Source organism: Apostichopus japonicus, chromosome 13, assembly GCF_037975245.1.
Source record: "Apostichopus japonicus isolate 1M-3 chromosome 13, ASM3797524v1, whole genome shotgun sequence".
Classification (NCBI taxonomy): Eukaryota; Metazoa; Echinodermata; class Holothuroidea; order Aspidochirotida; family Stichopodidae; genus Apostichopus; species Apostichopus japonicus.
This window is the reverse complement of record NC_092573.1, coordinates 1,487,496-1,512,779: the sequence shown is the minus strand read 5'-3', so window position 1 is coordinate 1,512,779 and position 25,284 is coordinate 1,487,496. Positions and strand designations below refer to the sequence as shown.

General features: G+C 36.1%; 3 protein-coding genes across 7 annotated transcripts in view; 2 read left to right on the top strand and 1 right to left on the bottom strand.

Annotated features, from left to right (window-relative positions):
* Positions 1-5,556, top strand: part of LOC139978569 (geranylgeranyl transferase type-1 subunit beta-like) — a 28,870-nt gene extending 23,314 nt beyond the window's left edge. Inside the window, exons 8-9 of the mRNA XM_071988886.1 lie at positions 359-467; positions 2,802-5,556. Of these exons, the coding sequence (XP_071844987.1) occupies positions 359-467; positions 2,802-2,950 (258 nt within the window). The 3' untranslated portion in view covers positions 2,951-5,556. The remainder of the gene's footprint in view (positions 1-358; positions 468-2,801) is intronic.
* A 1,774-nt stretch (positions 5,557-7,330) lies between these two features.
* Positions 7,331-11,549, bottom strand: LOC139978568 (neugrin-like). 5 transcript variants are annotated; one of them, XM_071988881.1, is made up of 3 exons: positions 11,398-11,549; positions 9,305-9,566; positions 7,331-8,759 (listed from the first exon to the last, which is right to left on the bottom strand). In XM_071988881.1, exons 1-3 carry the CDS (start codon positions 11,420-11,422, stop codon positions 8,078-8,080), a joined length of 969 nt encoding a protein of 322 aa, XP_071844982.1. In that variant the 5' UTR covers positions 11,423-11,549; the 3' UTR covers positions 7,331-8,077. The 5 variants fall into 5 exon arrangements, with proteins under 5 accessions (XP_071844982.1, XP_071844986.1, XP_071844984.1 ...); XM_071988885.1 differs by having other exon boundaries at positions 9,305-9,496; positions 11,398-11,537; XM_071988883.1 differs by having other exon boundaries at positions 11,360-11,476.
* Positions 11,550-11,629: 80 nt separating this feature from the next.
* LOC139978567 (m7GpppN-mRNA hydrolase-like) lies at positions 11,630-23,515 on the top strand. Its single transcript, XM_071988880.1, has 10 exons — positions 11,630-11,982; positions 13,102-13,253; positions 13,567-13,694; positions 14,812-14,910; positions 15,167-15,319; positions 15,819-15,931; positions 16,278-16,425; positions 17,043-17,237; positions 20,573-20,624; positions 21,517-23,515. Exons 1-10 carry the CDS (start codon positions 11,918-11,920, stop codon positions 21,657-21,659), a joined length of 1,248 nt encoding a protein of 415 aa, XP_071844981.1. The 5' UTR covers positions 11,630-11,917; the 3' UTR covers positions 21,660-23,515.
* The last annotated feature ends 1,769 nt before the right edge of the window (positions 23,516-25,284 follow it).

The following is a 25,284-nucleotide window of genomic DNA, read 5'->3' as shown; positions in this document are numbered from 1 at the left end:
TAATTCATAAAAGCAAACCAGTAGACACATGTTACTCTTTCTGGTCAAGAGCAATGGAAAGGTAAGTCATCAAAGCAAACTAGTAGACACATGTTAATCTTTCTGGTTAAGAGCAATGTGAAAGGTAATTCATTAAGGCAAACCAGTAGACACATGTTACTCTTTCTGGTTAAGATCATATGAAAGGTAATTCATTGAAACAAACCAGTAGACACCTGCTACATTGCACATAGGAAGGTTCTCTAGTAATCTAAAGATGGATTACTGTCTTGCTTTCAATGTTATGTGATAGATCTACATTGTAATTGTCAAAGGTGATGTAATAATGTTGATGTGGTTTTTTTGTGTATTTTCTCAGCTTTTAGGTGCCTATGACCTGATTGACTTTCAGTGGAACAGAAAGTTTATTTTATCAACTCAAGACAGTAGAATAGGAGGCTTTGCCAAATGGCCAGACTATCACCCAGGTATGGAAAAAACAACTGTTTGTTCAATTATAGATGATTTTATGTGTATCATATATTAATTAGCATCATTAATTACTCACTGCATGTTAGGCTGTAGTAAGATATGGACTGTGAGATGGCATATTGGCTTTAACATTGTTCTACTAAAACACTGATGGCCAAAGTATGACTTGTCAATTCAGGATGGATACATCAAATATTGACAAGTACAAATATTTATCGGATGAAACTCCATGAGATTTGTGTAATTGTTTGTTAAATTAGAAATTAGGGCTGGGTTAAAGGTCATAAGTATTGACCTCAAATATGCTAGATATTCTAATAATAAGATACAAGATTAGATATAAGAATCTTTATTGGCCATAAAAGGAATTGGAGTTCACTCCATCTCAGTATAACATACATAAAACAGTCATAAATACATCAAAACATAAGATTTATAATATATACATTTCTTAAGACAATAAAAATCCATGTACTGGCAAATAGAAAAAAAACCCTATTTCCTACAAAACTCGTTGGCAAGACTAAGAATGGCCCTTGGCAAGAACGAACGTCTGTATCTTTCTGTCCGGCATCTGATGACAGTTGGCCTGCCAGTTCGACTGCTATACTCAACCTGATTTCCTAGAGGATGTTCCGACGACGTAATTGACATAATATTTCTTGTAGTTACCCTGACAAACAGCTCATCTACTGATCTGAGATCATCAGACCGGCAAACTCGCCTCGCTTTTCTAACAAGTGTATTCATCTTAGCCATGTCTCTAGCAGTAGTATTGCCACCCCATGCAGCCAAGCAGAATGTAATAATGGTCTCGATGGCCGCATTGTAGAACAAAGAAATGAGAGAGGCGTCTAGTCTGAATAAATTGAGCTTCCGTAGAAAGAACATACCTTGATTAGTTTTGGCCAGAACAGTATTTGCATGTTCACCCCACTCCAATTTATCAGTAATGGAAACCCCCAGATACTTATAAGAATGGACTTGTTCTACTGGCTCGTTCCCCCTACGCCGGAAATCAACAATCTGTTTTCATCACACCAATTCGTAAAGGTGGATATTTCATGCCTATACCCGGTTTCGTCACCATTCTTCTCAATAAGACCTAAAATGCATGTGTCGTCAGCAAATTTAACAATATGCGTGTTGGGTTGTGTGCTGCGACAGTCAGAGGTATAGAGGGTGAAAAGAACGGGTGATAAAACACAACCTTGGTGATGTATTGCTCAGATTTCAACACGCACTTTGTTGTCACATTCCACTTGTTTTTGTCATATCGAGACCGTTAAATGTTTGATTGAAGCCTTCCTCTTTGTTTGGCAACATTATGGAGCATCAGAGCCATCAAGGAAAGAACTTTTGAAAAAACTTCTAGCAAATTGTAAGCATGCTTAACTTTGGGACCAAAAGTGATGACCATTTGTTAAAACTGCATCCTGTGGTGCGTTTATTGGCGAGAAAGTATTTACTGATCTCTGAGTCATCCATTCAGCGTGACGACATCAATCATTGTCAGTGAAACAAACAGTCTCCCTTGTTTGCGTCTGTTCAATAACACACAGTTTAACTGTTGTGATATACTGAACTTCAGACATTGTTAACTTGGGACGTATAATTGGACAAATTTTTGCCATAAACGGAACAAGACAAAAGTCTTATATGAGCAGGGTCAAAACTGATGGAGACTTCCTACTAAGATATTTTCTGTTATTCACAGAAAGATTACCAGTATGGAATACATTACAAATATTTACCCACAATTCTGTGTGACTTTTAATAGTCCTTGTTAAAAAAGGGTGTGAACAAGTAATCCTGTTCATTCGAACTGTCACCTAGTCCACTGTAACCATTCTATCATTCCTTAATACCCATGTACAAAAACATATTAAAACCATTGCATTGCATTCTTTCTGCTAACAGAAATAGTTGGCGAAAGAACACTAGCTCTGGTTATTTGAAAAACTAGCATCCTTGTTGCACAAGATCACACTACCAGTAGCACAATACTCCCTTTACTATACCAGACTCAGTTTACCTACTTGTTATAAATTTGTTGCTTCACAGCCTTATGGGTTTTTGTGAATTAGAAAATTAGAAAAATCCCACACAAGACACATCATCGTCATGGTAACATGGTCAAAGTCTCAGAGGAATGGGATGTTATGTATGTACAGGCCTCATCTTTTCATAGTTTGTTTGGCGCTATATTAAAATTATGTATTATTATTACTATTATCTTTTGGGTGATGTATCCCTAACAATTCATTGGTCTCAGTAATAATAATAATAGTAGTAATAAGTTCTGGGTTTGCTTTATCTTTTTACTTCAGATGCTCTTCACGCTTATCTTGGTCTATGTGGTCTTTCACTGATGGGAGAGGAAGGCATACTACCGATACATCCAGCCCTGAACATAAGTCAGAGAGTAGCAGATCATCTTGAAAACATACACACACATTGGACGGAGGGTAAAACATGATATTCAGACCAAGATTAGAAAAGTGTTATAAAACTGTTTTGTACGGAGTCAATATTTTGTACTTTTGTGTCTTGTAAGACTGAACGGAGATACAAGTGTGTGATATTTGAAAGAGATCTAACAAGTAAAGTTTTGTGTACTGCTGGTAATAATGATTTCTCTTAGATACGGTTGTATTGAGTAATTTCTCCCATTTCGTATTTTGTGTTTTTTTTGAGAATAGTAAAAAGGCAAAGACACAAATGGGGCAGAAAGTCAATGATTGGTTGCAAAGATTCTCTAGCCGAAGAATCGTCAAAGATTTGTGTCAGTGTGTCTTTAAGCTTGACCAGTAGTATCATTTAAACAATTTGATAGAACTCACTATTAAAAGCATAAAAGCATGGGTTTATCTCACTAATGTTGTCAAGAACTTACAAAACCGTCAAATGGAATAAAGGTTACGAAGGAAGCAATTGTTGTAGATGATAAAAGGCCTCTTCTCTTTGTTAAGATTATTAGTGTGCTTCAGATATTAGAGTATAAGCTAAAAAGTAGCATCGCTTTAACTTGAAGAAAAGTCAAAGTTGTGATTTAGCAGTTTTTTTTTACACATTTAAGGCTGTATTGACAGTCTGCATGCAATAAACCTCATAAGAATATCAAGCTTATTTACTTATATTGTTTTGCTTAGCTTTTAGGGAGGTATGTGAGAGTAGTGTGCTATGGATAATGTTCAAGAGCAACTTAAAATTAGCTTGGCATTACATTCCCCCCTCCTCCTTTATCACTCATCCTGCAGAGGTCACATATGCCTTTCTTAATACCATCCTGCCTTTAATTTTAGGGAATTAAATATTATTATTTGCCAACTTTTGAATGTCTATCTTTTCTATATATATTTTGATGTAACTAAGTGTATCGTACCATCTTTTTGTTGTCACTCTCTCTTTCAGTATATTATCAAAGCAAAGTTACGGCTATATTTTTCGCTAATTAGCAATTGCTGTTTTAATCTCTCAATCTTATTTGAAAGAAAAATTCAAATTAAGATACAAAATTTTAGTATCATACAATTGAAAAAAAAAAAGATGCCTTACAGAAGGATACCCATAAGCAATAAAGATCTCTGAAGGATCTGGGAGAATTTTGTTTATTATCAAAGAAGAAAGGACAACATCATCATAAGTCTATGTGGGCATTATTTAGATCTTGCGGGCAACACAGAAGTTTTGTACCCAATCCAAGGACTCCAAAACTTTGCAGGATTACCTTCTCGGGTGAAATGTGAATCGTACATCATACGGTGAGATCTTCTTGTGGGCCACAGAAACTTTTCCAGATGGGCCGCATGCTGCCTACACTTTGCCCACCTGTGGTCACTGTGATAGAGATACTCAAACAGCTAAGAAGAGTTTGGCTGTATTTGAGGAATATATTTTGAGGTTTCAATCATATTATACGAGGTGAAGACTTAAGCAAGTCTAAAGAAGACCTCACATAACCAATGTCACTTGAAATTTGATTGTTTCTCTTAATTGATTTAAATTTGTTTATTTTATTTGTTTGCATGTTGCTAAAATGAACATTTTTCAAAATGATGTAACACTGACTTTAATTCCAGTGACCACAATATTTTTCTGATTGAAGAATGAAGCAAACACGAGACTTCAACCACTTGGGACACTATGACATCACACAATGACAAAGTGTCTGTCCCTAACATGACCATTACAGCAGGATATATCCCAAATTGTACATGCTTTTTCTTTGCAGTTTTTATCATCATATTTATCTGTATCATATAAGATAAAAGATGATTGTTCGATTTCATGTTTGATTTCCTTTGCTTTTCCTGTAACCTCAGTGAACTTATAAAATTACTATTTGATCTATGATAGCCACCAAAGCCAGATCTAGTTGTTGACTTTTCTTTTAGTTAATTTAGCATTAGACCAAATCAGAATGAAAAGATGCAACATATTTTGATCCAGTCAATTTTCATAGTTTACTCCCTGTGGTGGTTTGAGCATCACATTATGAATGGAAATTTCAGTCCAAAAGAATATCACCAAATTTTGTTTTTGTTTTGCTTTATATTTATATAAGAGTGACTGATTTGACAGGGTAACATTTTTTTCTGAAATAAAAATGTTGTTTTTATAAGTATTTAAAATGTTTACATGTAGTTTTAATTTGGCATTATTATTTGGCATATTATGCCCTTGTCAGTTTTACTCAATTTTGTAGTATTTGAATCAAAGGATATGATTGATCAAGGAGTTTACATAAAAGGTTTGCATTATTTGTCACAAAACTTTATTACAACCAATCAGAAATTAATGATTCAAGAATGTTCATGATGCTGGAAGAACTTTGTTTGGTTTGTAATGCAGAAAACCTAAAAAACATAACAGATGGATTGTCATGAATAAAAACATTTATGATTGGAAACTACCTTGCCTATAGTTACTATTTAAAAATAGCGCCTCCGGTTCCTTAGTTTCTGAAATGACTACCCTGCAGGGGCATTCAGTTGTAGCTTAGATCACTAAAACAATAACCATGGGCATTTAAGAGGAGTATGGAAAAGATGAACAAACTTACTCTCTCTCTCAAAGTTCTAAAACTTTTTGAAAAACAAAGCAGTGAGAGGCATTTGTATTGTTCAACTGTCTATGACTTTTTCAAAAATCTCGAGAAGGAAATATGCGATTAATGTCATACTTGGTGTTGGTCAGGATCAGTAGATGATCCGTATTGTTTGTCATGGGGCTGTCGTGCATATTATTTAGTGGGCAGGGCTTAATGTAAAATGTCAAAATCTGTTCAACAGTGTGTCCGGTTTAGTTCATACTTGGTATGGTAATGTAAGTGTGTACATGTTTAATCACATGTTTTACCACATTAGTATTCATGAGTGGGTGGGGCTTAATGGGAAATCGTCAAGACAGTTTATCAAAACGGTATCTCAACAACCACAAGTGAAGTCAATGTCATACTTGGTAGGTATATGCCCCTTGATGTGTATGTGTGCACTGTTGGCTTTGGTTCCCATCTTTGGAATATTAATTAGTGGGTTGAGCTTAACCTGAAAATATCCATATGTCAATATCTCTTCTATGGTGATGAAACTACATAGTAAGTACATGTTTTTTGCATCAACAATTAGGCCTTCATGTTTTGGGACCTTCTGGCCCAAAAAGAATTTTATTTGGCCAGGTTGGCCTTAATTGATTTCCACCTCAAATGCATTTTGGGATGCACTATTTGTGCCCAAATTTGTGGGGCCCAATATTTTTGGGACCATTTGGACCCACATTTTTGGGGGTTCAATTTTTGTGGGCAAATATAGTTTTGAGTAAGTTTGTTTGGGCCAAATATTTTTGAGACCATTTAGGTGCAAAATGTTATTATACTATGTCTCCAAATAGACTTTGTCAACATGATAACTGATTCCTGGTACCTTCCTTTATATGTTGCTGCATTAGTCTATGAATAATCCTCTTCATTTTGGTGTGCACAAGTTCATGAATATTACCATGTATGGCTTACCAACCTACAAACATGTTCAGCCAAAGGAACCACTAACCATTTTCATCTTCGGTTTATATTGCTGCACCTTGCATGTTACCTTCATCTGGTTTCATTGTCCATCAGAATGTTACCAGATAAATTTAGTCTTATGTCAATTATGCTAAACTTTTGTCAAAGTCTAAATTATACATTCACTTAATCAATTCGTAAATATGATTAAATGGCAAAATATCAAGAGTATGATGTGCATGTTTGGTTTACTTACATATTTTTGTCCTCACAGTTTGGTAAATTATGATACAAATTATTGCAAAGTAAGAAATTTAGAATGTTTCCTGGGTGCAGAGAATCTATTCCACAAGAGTTCTGATGGAGAAGAATGCCGTATTTTAGTTGCTTCAAAAGTTGTTCAATTCCGCTTGTGATAGCAATCAGAAGTATAATTCAAGCTTCCTCTTGGCTTATCGGACAATTTTTAACTTTTCTTTCCATCAAATCAGGAGCCGTTCTTTCAGCAAGTTCAGGAGTCAAACTGTAACAAACGATAGCTTCACATTAAATGCATAATCTTGTACATAACATACCTCTATGTTTTATGGACTGAGAGATGATGTTTACATCCGTAGTGCAGCTCATTTAATGGTATTATATTTTTGTCATATTATAATTTGTATCCCATCCCTATCTTTCTCTATTTTTTTGCCTTCTTTGTTTGGCTAATGGATAAGGGTTTGCAATAGGGTGCGGAGGGAGGCTTCTCAACTTACAAATTACGTTGAAAGAAAAAAATGGTAGGTTATAGTGCTCACCAAATGAGTTGAAAATAAAATGAAATTGTAAAAAAATTATTCACAAAGTCTTCCGTTTCTGTGGTGTCTGTTTCTTTTTATTCTCTGTTTTGAAGTTTTCTTTTTCATTGAAAGTGCTTAGAGAAGAAATGCCTTTTGGTGGACAGTCTTAGTTATACTGTCATGATAAATTAATTCATTTATGAAGTAAATTGAATCTGTATGTTGTTAAATTTCCAGTAAACATTAATGTTCCACAGCTCCAAGTTTTATTCTCCACAACATTGCATTGATTGCATTGCCACACTCTCTCCACTTTTCCCACTTTTTCCGTGAGTATTAATTACTGATACTGAACATTTACAGAAAGTCCCAAATTTGACTAAAAACAATAGAAAAATCAGATTTCCCCCACATTGCATAGTCAAAACAAATCAAGTACAAAACATTACCCTGTGACCAGTGGTATGCTTCATCTATTATTTATTAGTTCACTTCAATAACTTTGATCAAGTGACCGTTTTTTTCTTAGTAAAAGCCATTCAACTCTTGACAATCACCATTTTCCAACTGAAACCTGCAGCTGATGGCAATGAAGGTGAAAGCGAGGAAGTAACTGCCCAATTCTAGGCACTAAATGTCTTCCTCAAACCCTTCAAGCTAGAAAAGTACCAGATTACATCAGGGTAGTATTTATAAGACATTAAGAATAGCAATAATTCAAAGTGTTACATTTTCAGTTTCAAGTCAACAGGTTGAAAGGAACATTTACATTCTCTCTCTGGCTTAGCAAGGAAACATCCCCATTGATCCATCAATCCCTTTATATCCTGAACAAAAATTCCCCATCAGTATCATAAAACTCTTTCCCCTTTTGAACTATTTTAGGAGGCATCACTCCATCTTCGGAGACCTTCACAAAGTCTGATGCATTCAAAGATTCAAAAGCCTCTGCCTCTTCTAATTCATCCTCTAAGCTGACATTTTCCATCTCCTCCCAGTCATCTTCATGTGAATCCTGCTCATCTGTCCTTGAGATTTTCTGGTTTAGTTGCACTTTCTTTGTGATATTGTTACTAGCTTCTTGTTCCTTGCCATTGATGCTGTTTGCAGTAAGGGTAGGGGAGGGATAGTTGTCGAAACCTTTCTGACTACTACCAGATGATTCAAAGCTTTGTTTATGAGAATCTAGGACAACTGACGTTCCAGTAGGAGGTTGTTTAACTTTCTTTTCTCTCCCGGTATTTTTCAAAACTAGCGTATCATGAAGTTTCCTTTTTTCATGAGTTGGATTATATTTACTTTTCAGCACTTTCTTGATGGTAGTCTCTGAAACCTCAAAACTGGCAGCTAACTGTGATAGTGACCACTCTTGTGGATGTTCTTGTCTCAAGAATCTAATTTTGTCTATGTTGTCCCATGTCAGGGATCGCTTCTCCCTCTCCGAGCCCAGGTACTTTGCACGTTTTGCGTAGTTCATAGCAGAACTGCGCTTTGTAATATCCCTGAAAAAAAGAGTAAGTTTTATCCATTTATGTGTGAATATTATTACTTTGATTAATTTAGCTTTCCCCTGGGTATCGGAAGCAAACATTTGAGACCCTATCCATGAGAATATCATGGATGAACAACGGCCTATACCAAAGTCTTCTCTTTTTGAAGAGTAATTTCATCAACAGAATTAGGAGCAACAATATGCAATGTTACCACATTAGTTAGATAAGGGGCTACCCAGTTATGTATGAATATTACAAGGCTTGGTAAGAATGTTGCAAAGTTGCAACCTAAATCAAAATGTAGCATTGATTTTGTTTAATATTTGAATAGTAGTGTCTTACCAATCATCATTAATTACATTAAATACCTCACAAATGTTCTTCAATGTTACATTTGTGTAGGATATGAAGAATAAATTTTTGAATCAACAATCAGAACCACTATTAAGTTGGAATCAGGGATGAAAATGAGGTAGGTCAACATGTAGAATGCTGATTTTGTTACAGTTGGTCAGACACTAATAATATGATCTACCAATTTTAATTGTACTCACTCGGTCACTTTATTTAGTGCTTCACGTTGTTGAATACCATCATCTTCTAAATCTGTATCTAGACCTCTGCCAACATTGTGTTTCATTTTCTTCAATTCCTGCTTGAAAATTGCGTCACTTCCTGGGGTGGCATCTTGTTCTCGGAATCCTCGATTTGACTTGAGAGTGAGAGGGGAGAGGCTTGCATAATGCCTCAAATTAGAAGAACAAGAAGCAATCAAACTTCCACGCAAGAGAAACATAATTTGTGTCAACTGTGACGCTGAAATGATATAAAGAGGAAATTGTTCAGAAATTGTTCTTTGATTGTGGTTTGTAAGGGAATACTTCTTAAAGTGTTAATTTAGTATAAATTCTTCAAACATATATGTTACGTTTTGGTTATTCCCTTAGCAAATGGATGAATAACACAGTACCTGCATGCATCACAGCATCGGTTATCATTCCCGAGCAATTACTTAACCAATGAGAGTGCAGGGTGCACAATAATGGCACAGTGCAAAACACAGGTTCAAGAATGATCTACAGGTGTTTAAATTACATTTTGTGGGAATTTAAGTTTGCAAGTGAAGATGAATATCAGGCAATCTTAAGTATTCCACATGACAAAATCATTTGTTCCATTTCCAACACTACACTAGCATAACTTTGTGAGACTCAAGATCACCCAAAAGGAAAACTCATGTTAATAGCAATTAATAGCTGTACTGATCAACAGATAAACTTGTAATATTTATCCCATTAGCATTGCAGTAGTGTTGAATGAGCGGACTGTTAAGTGAAATAGTGAGTCCTGCTCATTTGCAATACTTCAGATAACACTGGGGTAAACAGGTTGTCAATGATCAGAGAAAAAAAAAAAATCATGTGATATATACCAATAATAAATAGATAATAAATTTTACTAGTATCAGGAATGAAACATTAAATTTAAGGTGAGAAGTGTGTTTACATGATTCCAGAGTAATCTTAACATTTTCGATGCTCAATTCTGCAGTATGTTATGGAATAGCCTACACTGAGAAACAAATGTAAAGACAAGGAATCTGATCATGATTCGATGATCTAGTTGTGATTACTAGACATTACGCTGCAAAACCTATAGCATGAAGACCTGAAACTGTGCAATAAAACTTTCACATTCACATTCCCTTTCATTATTAATACTATTTGGATTGGCCGTGGCTATTCTTACGACGAGTCGTAACAATTATTTATAAACTATTCTTACGACAAAGGCAAATTCAAGCGCAGTAAAGTAAATAAAGCAACTGCGCATGTAGTAGGGGTAACCCTAACCCTAAACATAACCCTAAACCTCAATCCTAACCCTTACCCTAACCCTAACCGGAAATTATTGTTTCTCCTCGTCATAAAAATAGTACTCCTGGTCATGAAAATAGCAACTGCGCATGCGTAGTCAGGAATTATTCTTACGACTAGTCGTAACAATAGCCACTTTGATTTGGATTATGTGCGGTACAAATATTTTCTCCCTGGCTTGATGCATCGATTACCTGATATTAGGTCACTGACTATGATCGACTGTATGCAAGAGCACCATCCTTATTTAACCAACGACTGCAAAGTTTCACAACCAATAATACATAATGGCACTAAGACTAGATTAAGATTCTTCTGCATGTGTGGTCCTAGGCCTAAGTATAAAAAGTCAAAAGTGAGTAAAAAAGTGTAATTGAAAACAAGAAATTCATTGATTGCTAGTTCTTAATATCATTCAATATTATTATTAGTTCCATTATTTATTATTCTTTATTATTTTGCGATGCTTCTTTTGGATCTGAAATTTTGATTGTTACTATACTAATGTTAGGCTAGCCTAGTGAAAATTCTCGTGCAAATGCTACACTACTTTAGTAGTTGTTGTGACTGGTAAATGGTTGCCTAGGCTAGTATATATTACCTTAGTTCAAGAAAGCGAAGTCTAACCTACCATACAAATGAACAATAAGTTAATAAAAGCAACTCTCTTGTTCATCAAGTTCAAACGCTACTAAAATAGAAGGTTAAATATTATAATAACAATTTGATCACATGTATTTCATATTTCCCTCCGTCACATGGAAACTCACATGGCCGTGTTTCGGATCGTATCATTATCAAACTGGACTGAACCCACTGATCTACACTAACAGTGACTGAACCATGGAGGTAAAACAGACTGAACCTAGCAGGCACAGCTAGCAAACAGCAAATTATTTCATAAACTGAGGTCGACTTGCAAAATGTAGGGACTTCCCCAATCCCATCACTCATTGCAACAATGAACTTGTTTACGATGACGGAACTTCCGTCATAGCACAGCGGCCCGCTAGAAATTTCCCTGTTTCCAACTAATTACGTATACATCTTCACGGACTATCCCATTTCAATTTTTCTGCATATCAATTTTTCTTCAAAGCAGCGAAAGGAAGTTAGTGTTCTACACTTATTTTAAGGAGATACACATGTGTTGTTGCACAACCTTTGTCAAAGAAATAACCTACTGCTGACTGCGTGACGATTATATTGTAAAACCGTTGCTCGTTGGCAACGAACTGTCAGTTTGTACCACTACCACTACTCAGTCATAGTATACTACTAGGGAAGCAAATGGCATCTGAACTGACCACTAACCGAGGTAGAATTCCGCAGCAAGTCTTGGATTCTCTTTGCAGGTAGGTCGTGAGAAATATGTAGAAGCAATTAGTTAAAAGTGTGTAACAGGCCTAGCCTAGGCCTAAGTGTTAGCAAGTGCATATCAATACTAGGTGATTCATTGAAACAATGCATGGTAGGATAGCCTGAAGTAGTGTAAAGGTTTAACAGTGTAGGTAAGTGTTCATTTAAGGTCATGAGGGGTCAAAACTTGAAAAATTTGTAAGCATATCCCCAGATGGGAAACTTCAAGATCATATTTGACATATGGCTTCCCTAGAATGAGTACAAGATTCCTGATGTTTTTGGTGAAGGTCAAAGGTTATTTAAGGTCAGCAGTTGCCAAATGTGAAAACTATATGTATCCCTCAAAGACCAAACTTTGGTCATGGTTTTTATGTGCATGGAAGATTACTCTTATGATGAAAATGTACTTGAAAGGACACAATGTATAGTAAATAACATGCATATGAAACCTAGACTTAGTTGTACTTGCAAACATCTACTTTCAGTATTATTTCAACCACACTTTCAGTAGTTCCCATACCATATATCACTGTACATAACAGCTGTTAAATGTTATTGCTAATTTCAGCTGACCAAGAATTCAAAGATTATCTGCAAAGTACCAGCCATTAGTTGGTGATTTCCTTCTGACCATTTAATGCAGGCAGTAAGATGAGGTCAAATATCAATTTTCACTACTTGACCTAAACAACAGGTCAACCATCATCTGATCATCTGTAGATGTAATGACAGAAATTGTCTCAATATTTATGTACTGGTAGAAATGGGACGTCCATTCTCTTGGCAGACTTCATGTTCTAGCCAATTCTGACAAATTTGACAAAACTGCTATGATCTTGAGCGAGTAAACTGGTTCCTGTAGAGTAATTGGGCCACTGATAATGATGTTACAGTTTTATCTTCATAATTTTTCACCTAAAGATGATTTGGAAGAATTTTTGAAGAATTAGTTTGCAAGTAGCAGTTCCGTGATATAACATTCTGCAGACATATATATTATAAAATATACCAGAATATGTTAACTATTTGGAAGCTTGTTCTGTATGTACTGTCAGGGCAAGTAACCACTGGGAGGATCTTCACTCTGGTTTTCTTTTATATTTTGTTTGCAGCCGTTTCATTTTGAATATTCCAACAGAAGAAAGTTCGGATATGATCAGAGCTTTCTTTCAGATTGAGCTGGCACACTGGTTTTACATTGACTTTTATAGAATCGAACACCCAGGCCTTCCACAACTTGGTATTCGTGATTTTGCAAGAATAAATATCCTTTTTCAAATCAGATAAATTCAGCAAGAAACTGGCTGATCATGTTGTGTTTCCTTCTTTTTGGGGGGGGGGGCGGGTGGGGGATGGGGTTGGGGTGTGTGGTAAGAAGAAGGACCTCTTATCCACTTCATATTGGAAAATATCAGCATTTTGCTCCACTGTAATGCAGTGTGTAATTGATATATATTTTGGAGCTGAGAAATCTTTAAATTTTTAAAGGAAATCCTTCTTCCTTTTGTTTTCAAATTAGTCTTGTATTAAATGTCAATTTTTCAATTGTTAAGAAGTTTCCTTAGCTTTTGGATTACTTTTCAATCATTGTCCTTCTCTGTTGGACCATGCCAAGGAAGTGGATACCATTCATGCAGCATGGAAGGAGTACAAGAAAAATGTCCCCACATATGGAGCCATTCTCATAGATGACAAGATGCAGTATGTAAGTTTATTGAAACTACTCTTAATGCTGGCAACAAAATACAGTTATAGCTCAATAACTGTGCAAGTTCACAGATGCTTGTACTTCATAAGATATACCGTACATGATTCATAATTCATGTAAGTTGTTTGAAATCCTAGCCACAAAATGCAGTAAATTATTACATTTCATAATACTCTGAATGCTCCTGCGGCTTCATCTTGCCATATATGTGCTATCAAAGTAAGCCCAGCTGTGATGGACACATTCAGGTTAATTAACTGTTTAGTTTTGACTTGGAAAACTTATCAAAGCAACTAGGATGATAGTACTTACTTTTGATTCCTCACTTACCTGTCTCTTCACAGCTGGTAACCTTTTAACACTATGTACACTCAGTGCCCAGTCACTACCTATCAATGACTGCCATTCAATGTATTACTATGGACTTTGTTATCTTTTCCAATCTGCATATTTCTTAGCCATTCAGACATCATTTGGAGTTCATTGTGTTGTCCTCTAGAGCTTTGTATCAACTTTATGCCAAATCAATTAATGTGATACCTTAGTATTCCATTGTTGTTTTCCTGGGAAAGCTAATATGATACATTAATTTAAGTTTTGTTCAAATACTTTGGAATTACTGTGCATATTAATATTTGAAACTCAATCCATGTCAATTTGATCGAGTGACAGTAGAAATAATTGCCTTGCTATGACTGTTCAAGTAGCACTTCAGATACTTCAGATGTCAAAGTTTGGCCCTCTCATTAAAGTGGTTAGCTACAGTACCAATGATCTAATGGATTAACAGTTTATTTAATAGTTTGTGTATTTAAACAATTGAAGTATGGTTAGTGCACATCTTCACCGTCCCTCTCCTCCATCACTTTCTCTCCCTCTCCACCACCCCCTCCCTCCACCATCACTTATACTCCCTCTCCATCACCCCTCCCCCCCCCCAACCATCACTCATACTGAACTGTATCTGCTGACGTTATCCTGCTACTGGAAAAGGTGAATGGAAAATGGAAATGATCTCTGTAAATGAATGCAACATTTGGCAATTCATACTTCATCTCTATTTCTACAATTGCATCACGTTTGCAATTTAAGTATTTTGTTTCTTGTTACCTAGATTCTCATGGTACAGAGCTTCCTGTCAAGAACAAGCTGGGGATTCCCAAAGGGAAAAGTAAACAAAGATGAAAAGCCACACCAGTGTGCAATAAGAGAGGTCAATATTTATCCCTTTCATTATTTGTATTTGTTGATATGTATTAACGTTTTACAAGGTTGCCATTGCTGACAATCTTGCTAACAGTACAACTAATTGCTCTATTTTTGGCAGAGTTGAAATATTTAGTTTGTTAGCTCTTTTTAAAGTCTTCATAAAATCTAGTTCCACCTATAACTAACTTATTATTTTTCCCAATTAATGTCCATTTACAATTTTCTCTCCCTAACCAATTTTTTGATTTATCACATATTAGGTCAAAGAAGAGACTGGATTTGACATCAGTCAGCTTCTAGATGCTAATAACTTTATTGAGCTCACTATTAATGAAGGTCTCTCCAGACTCTATGTTGTACCAAATGTTCCAATGGATACAGACTTTAGACCTATGACCAGAGGAGAAATCAAGGTTTGTTTTTTCTCTATTTATAAAGTTGAGCCAATTAATACCAAACATTTTGCTGAAATGAAACTGACCAACTCTGATATAAAATTTTTGTTGTGCAATATTGTATTTTGTTTAAAGAATGTAAAACCAATTGTGTATAATCTATGTTGTCCTTATTGTGACATTAAGGGAAAATATTTTGTAATTGGATATGGGGAATGTAAGAATTTCCTGTTTGAATTGAAAGTTTAAGACAAGAACTTGTATTGTAAGCACAGTATTTGACAGACTGACCATGTTACTTAAGATGATCATAAGTGAGTAAATTTTTGTCACTTGTTGTTCCTCTTTTACATAATTTTACTTTATAGTTTAAAAGATGTAATTGACATCTTTGTCTTCCTTTCATCTTCAAAACTTTAGTTTGAGCACCCTCCTTAAATCTTTGTGCTATTTTTACTGAGGGTCCATCTCCTCGTATTTAATAAAATCTGATACTTATATTATTTTTTTCTCTCAGGATATTAGATGGTTCAATTTGAATGACCTTCCCATGCACAAGAAAGACACAGCACCCAGGGTCAATCTCGGACTCAATCCAAATAACTTCTTTATGGTAATACCTTTCATGAAGTAAGTCAGATTTTCATTTCGTCCGTTCTCGTGTTCTTACCATGCATGCTATTTCCAAGTTACAATATAACTCTCAAAATATCAATTCAATTGGTTCGTTTGCTAAATCAAAGTTTCCTATTGTCCCTTTGATGAGAGAGTCGATTATAGTTTGTAATATTTTGTTTACTTATATAACACTTGCTTGTTACTTGGTAGGAATTGTTTGTAACTTGATACTGAGATATTAGTTTGAACCAAGGATCACCCTGGTCACTCCAGGAATTAAGAAAAGGATGTATTCACGATAGACCTCGTCAAAGTTATAATTCAATCTCTCCAACCTGAATATCTTTAACATTAACAGACCCCTGAAGAAAAAGATTGCATCTATGAGAGGTCCAAAGAACATCAAAAGCCGAGATTCGGCCTTCACTCCTACCATATTAAAGAACCCAGCGAGACAAGGAGGGAACACTGAAAATATCCAGGAGATGGGATCACCCCTAAGACAGGTAAAGCAAGATTTTAAAGAGATCACGAAATTGACATGCTTGATTGATTAGGTTAAAAGCCAAACCACATCTTTGTCATTTCATGTCATTTCCAATCACTTCCACGTCATGAGATTATGCAAGCGATGACTTGTCTAGAATAGTGTATGAGTCACTAATGTCAAGGCAGGAAGATTCATTGTCATATTTTTTTTGTTTACAAATGAAAAAGACTTTATATCGGATGCATTTTGTAATACATTTCTGAATTTCTACCGATTGTCTCCGATAGAAATATGCTTCTCCATATAGAAACCTTAGGTATCTATTCTCTTCATATTGTGACACTTGAGAGTATGTCATTATGAAGTATCTTTGATGTTGATGAACCAGCAATCAGCGTGACTACAGGATGAAGGGGGAATGGAGCGCAGTGGGGGTGGAAAGGATGAGTTGGACTTTGGGGTGAGGGAGGGGAGACTGTTATAACCTTTTTGTACCCTAATTGGATCAATTTCAAATTAAACACTTTGTGACAATATGTAAGCCGTGCTTCCTAGCTGAAGATATTCTCGACAAACTTGTCATGTTTATTTGGAGAAGGAAAATGAAAATTGTTTTCCTCGTCACCTATTCAGATTCAAAGGAAAGAGGTCATTTCGGAGAGTCCAACTACAATAGAACAGCAGAAGTCCAGACAACAGCAGATGTTTAAGCAAGGATGTAAGGAAGAATGGGACAAATACTTCTGTGGAATTGAAGATGCTAGTGGGAGGATAGAAGCTGATCAAAGTTCCCCTCGAAACTTTAAAACTAATCAAAAGGGTAGAAAGGTAAGATGTACCCAAATGTGTTGTCTTTTCAAGCTAAAATGCACACAAGTGAGAAATGCGGCTTTCATATCATGTGTTAACATTTGGGGGGGGGGGGGGGACCAATAGTGCATAACCCCCTAGGAGATATGTTTTTATTTTGTGAATAAATATAAAAATATCAGACAGTTATTGAAAATGGACCAAGTTTTGTTGCTTATACAAGCACAATGTATACTGTTCCTTCTACATGTAATAGATCAGCAATGAGGGACACCTCACAACCACCCCACCAGAGCCTTATATACAGAGAGTTGCGACAACTGAAATTTGGGCGCCATTTTGGGGCCAAATGGGCAACATACAGTATGTGTGGGAATGGGCGTTCAGGTGGATAGGGGAATTTTTCGATGGCATTGTAGAAGTGTGAGCGGGATTCTGGGTTTTATTTTTGGCCTGCTCATGTTGTGGTGCTTTTATGCGCCGAGGCTGTGTAAGTAGGGCGTCGAGTGTCGAACGGGAGGGGGGGGGGGATTGGCTGCGCTCAAGTTCAAGGGGATGAGGTTGGCACATTTGGAAGTCCAAATTCAACAGTTGATATTCTGGTACGGTAAAATTGTATTATGACTGGTTATATATCATTTTGTAACACATATTGCACAGTTGCGGAATAATGTACATTCTTCCATTGTTGCCATGGTAACCAAACAAAGCCTGTGATTGGTCAAAATTGGGATTAACTGTAACTTGAGCTAGCAATGGCTGATGAAGTTGATATTTGGACATGTGACTGGTACTGACATGGTGCACAGAATCATGAAGCTAGGTCATTGAAAATTGCTTGCTATGGTAACTAAATGGACCAATCACATTTTGTCTGTGTTCCAGTCCCACAAAATTTAGAGCGCAGGGTTAAAGGTGACATGTGGGGCAGGGGAGGGGGATTGTTTCGGGGTATCACAATTGGTCTCGTCGGTCGGATATAAACAGCCACGTCAGAAAAAAAATGAACTAATCCCTCCCACTAATCTGGAACTCACATCGCAAACATATGGTATATGTGAGTAGGATATTTCAGCGTTATGAGAACTAAGCTGCTGCTGGAATTTGAAAAGATCTACTTCAGAATATTTTGTATGAGAGTCATGGCTTTTATCTACGAATTTTATGTCTAATAACTTGAAAAAGCTGCATCTATATATACTATAGGATCCAAAAAGTCAGAAATTCTTCAAAATACCAATTGTGCCTCTATTACTAGGCATGGGCTTCTATTATAAATGGATAAGGTAATCGTGACCAGACAACACCCCCTGGACAACCCTCCCTCCAACAGAAGCATAAATATGTTGTCAGAAGTCGAAAATTAGAGTCGTTTTTTGGGGGGGGGGATTGCCGGGGGGGGGGAGTTGCCCACCAACCACGGTAAAATGCTAGGCCTAGGCTCAGTCAAATTGAATTTCCTGGGTTATGTCCTCTTTTGCTTGGAACTGCCCGGTTGTAAGAATATGAATTAGGATCTGTATACCGTACCTATGTATGACATGGACAAACATGATTCCTGAGCCTAATTAGGCCTATGGTTTTCAGTTGACTCTGTTAGTTTTACCTGCTATCCTCTAACAGGACACAATGTTCTAGGAAATATTTTTACCTAGCCTACAGTGATATTTTAGTAACCTAATTTTTCAATATTATTTCATAGAAGATAGTGGAGTTCTGGACCAGTTCAATTCAAATCATCAAGTGCAAAGCAGAATGATTAATCATTTCAATGGTCTGCCAGATCGCCACCCAAATTTTCATAAATAATAATCCAAACAAGCTCATGACTCAATGGAGCCAAGCAGTTTTTCATTAGGGGGCTAGGATAGCCCTTGGTGCTTTGTATTGCACACTGTGCTTCGTAGATCCCCGATTTGTCTTGCCACGCTGGAGCCTTCAATTTAAGGAATATACTCACTAAACTTTGCAGAGATATTTTTATGCACCTTATAACAGATCTCATCCCAACATCGCAACTTTCTTGATCAGAACTTGTTAAAAATAGACCATTTTCATGCCTGAAATTTATGCTCTGTTTTCTGTGTTGTTAACTATGTGTGTATGTACACTGCACAGTGCACCATACATAGCTGTAAGGACTGTGTGGTGTAACCCACAGTCCTGGTTATGGACTAGGCTAGGCCTAGTGTTACGAATCTTAGTTCATTGTACTAGGCCTAGGTGAAGTACTCACATCACAAAGTTTGTGATTGGAGTTCGCCTTCCAGTGAAGCCTGTTTACTTTTGCCTCCCATGTTTTCCTCCGATCTGGGTTTGTTGGGAATCTGAACAGCTTTGACCCATTTTCGATACGATTCGAACAGCCCCACGCTGAACAGCCAGGCATTCTGTGATGGCAGCGCAGATGTTGACTGCTCGAACGTACGTTGTTGTCGATCTTACGGCCAGAATTAGTTGGCCCCAAAATGGTGCCATGAGGTCACGTGATCGAAAATTCCCGTACCCGAGTTGTCGCAACTCTCTGTATATGAGGCTCTGCACCCCACCCCCTTCCTCTTTCCCTCCCCACAACAAACACAAATTCATCCAAAGTTGAGAGCCCAGTGTGCTCTGTATTGGAACAGCATACTGAATATTTTTCTTCAACTTATAGTTCAATTTCATCATAGATTGATTTTGAAATCCACTTAGCTTCGAATATCACACCGCCCTGGGTCGTACTTGGCATGCTGTTATCACCAGTGCTTGATGAAGCGGTAGTCTGTATTTCAACTTGCTGTGAAAAAAGTGAAAAATCCTGGGCATGCCTTTAACATTGCAGTGTGGCATGATATAACATATAGATATTGAGAGTCGTATGTTCAGTCTGTTCCAGTCAATCATCTTGAGAGAGATATCACAAACAAACACACATGCACTGAGGGCTCCCATTGATTAACAACCTTCTAGAGAAATGGTTGAATAATTTGTTTGTTTGGTTCTTGTGTGGATGGTCAACTACAACAAGAAGAATATTTTATTTGTTTCCTGCACATATTCATAAGTAAGACTTTCTAGATGAATAAAGAAGATGTGAGTTGTTTTATCGTATAGCTGAAATCATGAACGGAAAACAAACCTGATGCTCACCTCATGATCATTGTCAGGCCTATAAACTTATGGGTGTTAAAGAAATGCCAAAGAACATGCATTTTCTTAAACAAAGAAAGGGATTTTCTTCACATTTATCCTTCAGAAATAATATCTCCCATGGATATTTTGCAAGCAAAATATGTGGATAATTGTTTCTGCCATTTCTACATTGATAATCAAACTCTGAACTTTGCTTTCATTTCTGTTACATTTCACAGGAAGGACAATCTTTGACGGGTTTGATATTTTCATCAGAAAAAGTTGCTAGTGGTACGTACACTACGACATCATACATTTTGCAATATAAGTGTGTATTGTATAAAATATGTAATGATAAGTACTGTGTGTAAGCTAGAAATTCTTTAACAGAGGTTTCCCTCCCTAGTGATGAATGAACATATATATATATATATATATATATATATATATATATATATATATATATATATATATATATATATAAATATATATATATATATACCTATTGTTTGGCTTTAACAGGTTTAACAGGAAGCTGGATGTGAAAATTATCTGTAAATCTTCAGTATTATTAACAACATTCTGAAAGGATGCTTTATTGTAAAATATGAGAATTAGGAATGTATAGATCTGGCACTCTCAGAGTAAGTGATGTTATTGTGGTAATTGAAAAGGTATTTGATTGTTGGAATGATCTACAAATTATTTTTATACTACCAGACATTTGCATCCTAAACATGATATGCTGCCTTTAATGCACAATAAGGTGACAGCTATGCATACACTCATAAATATCAGACAGTTTGAAAAGAATAAAATGTTACAATAGAATTAAAGGCTTTTGATGAACATTTGCCATGATGACATCACAGACTATTCCATGTGTAACATAGCAAATTGAAACAATGCCTCCCAGCAACCATTTCAAGAAACAGAAAGATGATAACAAGATTCAGTCCCCAACTAACCTTGAAAGTTTGTTGTCTTCCTTATAATTGTCACAGTAGTTGCCACCAGATGACCACATTTAATGAAGAAAAGGACCTCACAGGAAACGTATATGTCTTCAGAGCAAAGTTTTACAAACAGTTTAATTGGCTGAATGGTTCACATTAGCATAATCTTAAGCTCCTCCTGTTATTTTTTTTTTCAAACCAGTTTCTATTCTATCTCTTTCTGTCAGATTCAATTGAGGTTCCTGCAATCCAGGAGCCTGTGCAGGTGATGTACTCTAATAGTAAGGTAAACTTCAACGTTTTCTTAGACTTCTCACTGGATGCTGATAGTGTGATGAAAGCATTTGATGAAGGTCTCTGGGCAAAGTGACAGACAGTTACTCCAGTAATCATTGGCTCATCTTGAGTATCAGTGTACAGGATCAATGAAGCATTCTTTATTTCGACAACGAAGGCCACGGTCTTGGAAGAAAAGAGACATCAAACTTTTTAGTTTACACAGTTATTTAGTCTGCTCATATTGGAATTTTGCATTCAAATATTGACAAAATTACTTGCAATGACAATGTATTCTTGGAAAAAATTAATAGCACCCATATATAACAGAGGCACCAGAAGATGGTTGAGTTTCGTTCACATTTATTTACCAAATGAATATCGTGGACATGTTCTTGTTTTAGCTATTACATTGAAGGATACCTTTAGCATCCATATGAAATCACCCCCCCCCCCCCCCCTTCAAAGATTTTCAATTACATCAAAGCAGTGGCGTAGGAAGGTACTTTTGAGTGGGGGGGCTGAAGACTGAGGGCCGGCCTGGGGGAGGGGTCTAAGGGGAGGGGGTGTCCCCCTCCCCTTTGGATTTTTTTTGCATTTCCAGGTGGCCTTAGATGCAATTTGGTGCAATATAGCACAATTCAACCCACCCAATCCATTTTGTATATAATTTTGCATTTTCACCTGGCCTTAGATGCAATTTGGTGCTCCAAATGAGATTTTTTTCTCATTTGGAAATGAAAAAGGGGTTTTCTGACTTGCGAAGCGGGGGGGCGGAATGATACTTCCGCCCCTCCATATTTTTCACTGGGGGGGGCTGGCGCCCCCCAGCCCCCCCCCAGTTCCTACGCCCTTGCATCAAAGATAATTTAGATTATGTTACTTTAATCAAATTAGTTTTGTAGGAATTTTTTTTTTTTTTTTAAACGTCTTTGTCAAGATGTCTGCAATGCTCTCCTGATGATGAGGTTGGCACTAGTGGCCACTTAAGAAATGATAGTCGAGGTAAAAATGTATTTCTGCATATTGAAATAGGAACACCTGCTTGCTTCAAGTTCACTTTCGGCGCAAACAATGATAGAAATTACAGCTCTTAATATCTCGACAGTGGGAATTGAATGCAAAGTTTATCAGGATGCCAAGAATATGACATTCTTTCATCAGTCAAGCATGAATGTTACACTGGACTGAATACATGTTGCAAGTTTTTCTTTTTAGTGCATGTTAATTCATTCTGTATCGTGGACCAACTTTCTAAATATTATTTTTACTTCTTTCATCGAGGGGATGGGATAGTCGTGAAATTTAATTAGGAGGGGCCAGTTGTATCCATCTCCTAACAGGAACAATGCAATGAGTTTTTCCTTAAGAATTATCCTGACCAAAGCATTCAATAGAGTCATATTGCTCATCAATTTTCTGATTCAAGTCGAATCTTTGACTTGAGTCACTATGTTACATTTATGTGAATCAACAAAAGCTTTTCAAAGGGCTGCACTTGTAATATTTGATGACTGGATTACATGACTTGTAATAAAGCACTGGTTGTTCATATATATGTATTATATAGTACTGTTACCCTCCTCCTGTACTTTACAAACAAGAATGAGTTGGAAAAATTCAACATTTTGTGGTGTTTTAGAATAACATAATATTGATAATCTATTTCTTTAGTCTTTATACTTTAGGGATTATTTTGATTTCTTTCTTGGACTCCATCTCTTCTTATAAACAGTTGAGATCGTTTATAATTTGAGTAGATTCAAAACGAGGTCTTTACAGCCATTTCATATGTTTAAAAGTACAGTGTAATATCACTATAGCTATGTAGTAACACAGGTAAACATACCAGTATAAAACTAATTACTTGCTTGATCATTTTGTAATTTTCTTTTTATCATTTATGTTTATGATAATAAATCAGACATCCGAACCATTAGAATACTTAAATAGACTGTAGTCTTCCTTTTTGCCTTTTCTCATTATTTCAAAAATATATCCATAGTTCTTCTGAAGATTACAGGGGAAAAAAAGGTTGTTTCGAACAATTGTTTTTGTTATTTATCCCAGCCTTTCAAGGGATTATCCTCCATTTTGAGTCGATAATAATCAGGGACTGACTCAGGATTAAGCAGGTTTAACTGCAGATCTTTAGTTACATAATGAATTAACTAAAACAAAGCCAGAGATAAAACATCTTTCCCTTTGGGACCACTTTTACCTTTGTAGAAATTTTTTGGATTGAACTGCCCCATGTTCTCTGTTGAAGTTTTTCTTCAAATTGAGTTCTAAAGTGAGCATCACCTTTGCACACAAAGCATAATCACTTCTCTATTATATCACCAGAGTTGAGGATGAAATTCTGATTCATGAGCATTCATCATATTACCCAGCCAGTTGCAACAGTTTTATAATGTTAATACCAGTCTGTACTATCCTCTAGCACCATGCTTCAATGCATTCGTACTGACAGTATGAACAAGTGCTAACCTTTATCTGACATAACAAAAGTGTCCCAATGTGCCACATTCCTTCTCCCTAACAACTCATTTGCTCTCCATGGCATAGAGAGATTTGATAATACTAGAAACAACAAACTAGAAAACATGCTTGGGAATAAGATTTCTTTATTTACTCTGCCATTCACAATATTCGACTTGTTCCTTAATTTGTTTAGTATTTCAAAACTTCCGTAGAAAATATATATAATAAAACAAAAAGTGGTTACATTGTAACATTTGGAGTTGACAGGATTGTAATGTGTTCCAGCTTCCAACTCCAGCCAAGTTGAGTTATTATTGATAAGTGTTGTGGCCCAAGTTCAGTTTCAAGTCACTGTGGTATATCTGTGGTGGTAGGGGAAGGCCCACAATCTTGCTATAGTCACATCATACATTATGAATGAAGTCACTATGAAGACTAGTATACATGTACTGTTGTTAAAGGAAGTGTTCTTAAATCACTCTTGTAGGTTTAACAACAAAGTAAATTTTTCTAAAGAAAAACAAGTGATAGATCTTGTTGGCTGCCACCATATAAGATAACTATACATTCCATATTATTGTCATTGGTTTGAATGAATCTCAAATGGATTACAAATTTTCCTAACCGGCAACTACTCCTTCACAAGAAGCCTCATACATGTGCATCATTCAACATTTTACATTTGGCCCCAAATTTTCCACAATCTTGCTTGAGTCCAGTATTAAAAGAATTAACAGTTACAATTATTTCAAACTGAACTGAGAAATTGCCCCTAGACTTATTGGGAGAAAGCAATGATCTCTTTGCAAAGTTTGTCGCTCAGACACTTTTAGCTCAATGTAAAATAGTGAACTGTATTTTCATGGGAATCCAGTATGGATTTGTATAAAACTTTACCATCAAACAACATGGGTGCTTTTTTGCCTACCCATAGAAGAAAAGACAAAGCCTACTTTACAACCCAAGGAAAAATTACATAATCTGGCAAATGGTTGCCCCAGGGAATAATTACCTTGCATCATATGGCAAAATTACACCAAATAAAGATGCTACACAAATACAATGATAGTGGTTTTGTAAACACCAAAAAGTTTTCTGCAATATTCAGGAATATTCATGAATATTGCAGAAAGCTTTACAAACCTTAAAAATAGCTTTTTAAATGCTTAAACTATGTTCCCTAGGTATGACAGTTACTTATAATTAGTGCCCATTTAATTACCATTCCAAGAAAT

Coding starts and splice junctions, on each gene's coding strand:
- LOC139978568 (XM_071988881.1), bottom strand. CDS start 11,422: ATGATACGATCCGAAACACGGCCAT. Junction 9,567..11,397: donor ACGATCCGAAACACGGCCAT/GTGAGTTTCCAT, acceptor ATATCATTTCAG/CGTCACAGTTGACACAAATT. Junction 8,760..9,304: donor GCACTAAATAAAGTGACCGA/GTGAGTACAATT, acceptor TCTTTTTTTCAG/GGATATTACAAAGCGCAGTT.
- LOC139978567 (XM_071988880.1), top strand. CDS start 11,918: ATGGCATCTGAACTGACCACTAACCGAGGTAGAATTCCGCAGCAAGTC. Junction 11,983..13,101: donor GTCTTGGATTCTCTTTGCAG/GTAGGTCGTGAG, acceptor TTTTGTTTGCAG/CCGTTTCATTTTGAATATTC. Junction 13,254..13,566: donor TCGTGATTTTGCAAGAATAA/ATATCCTTTTTC, acceptor CTTTTGGATTAC/TTTTCAATCATTGTCCTTCT.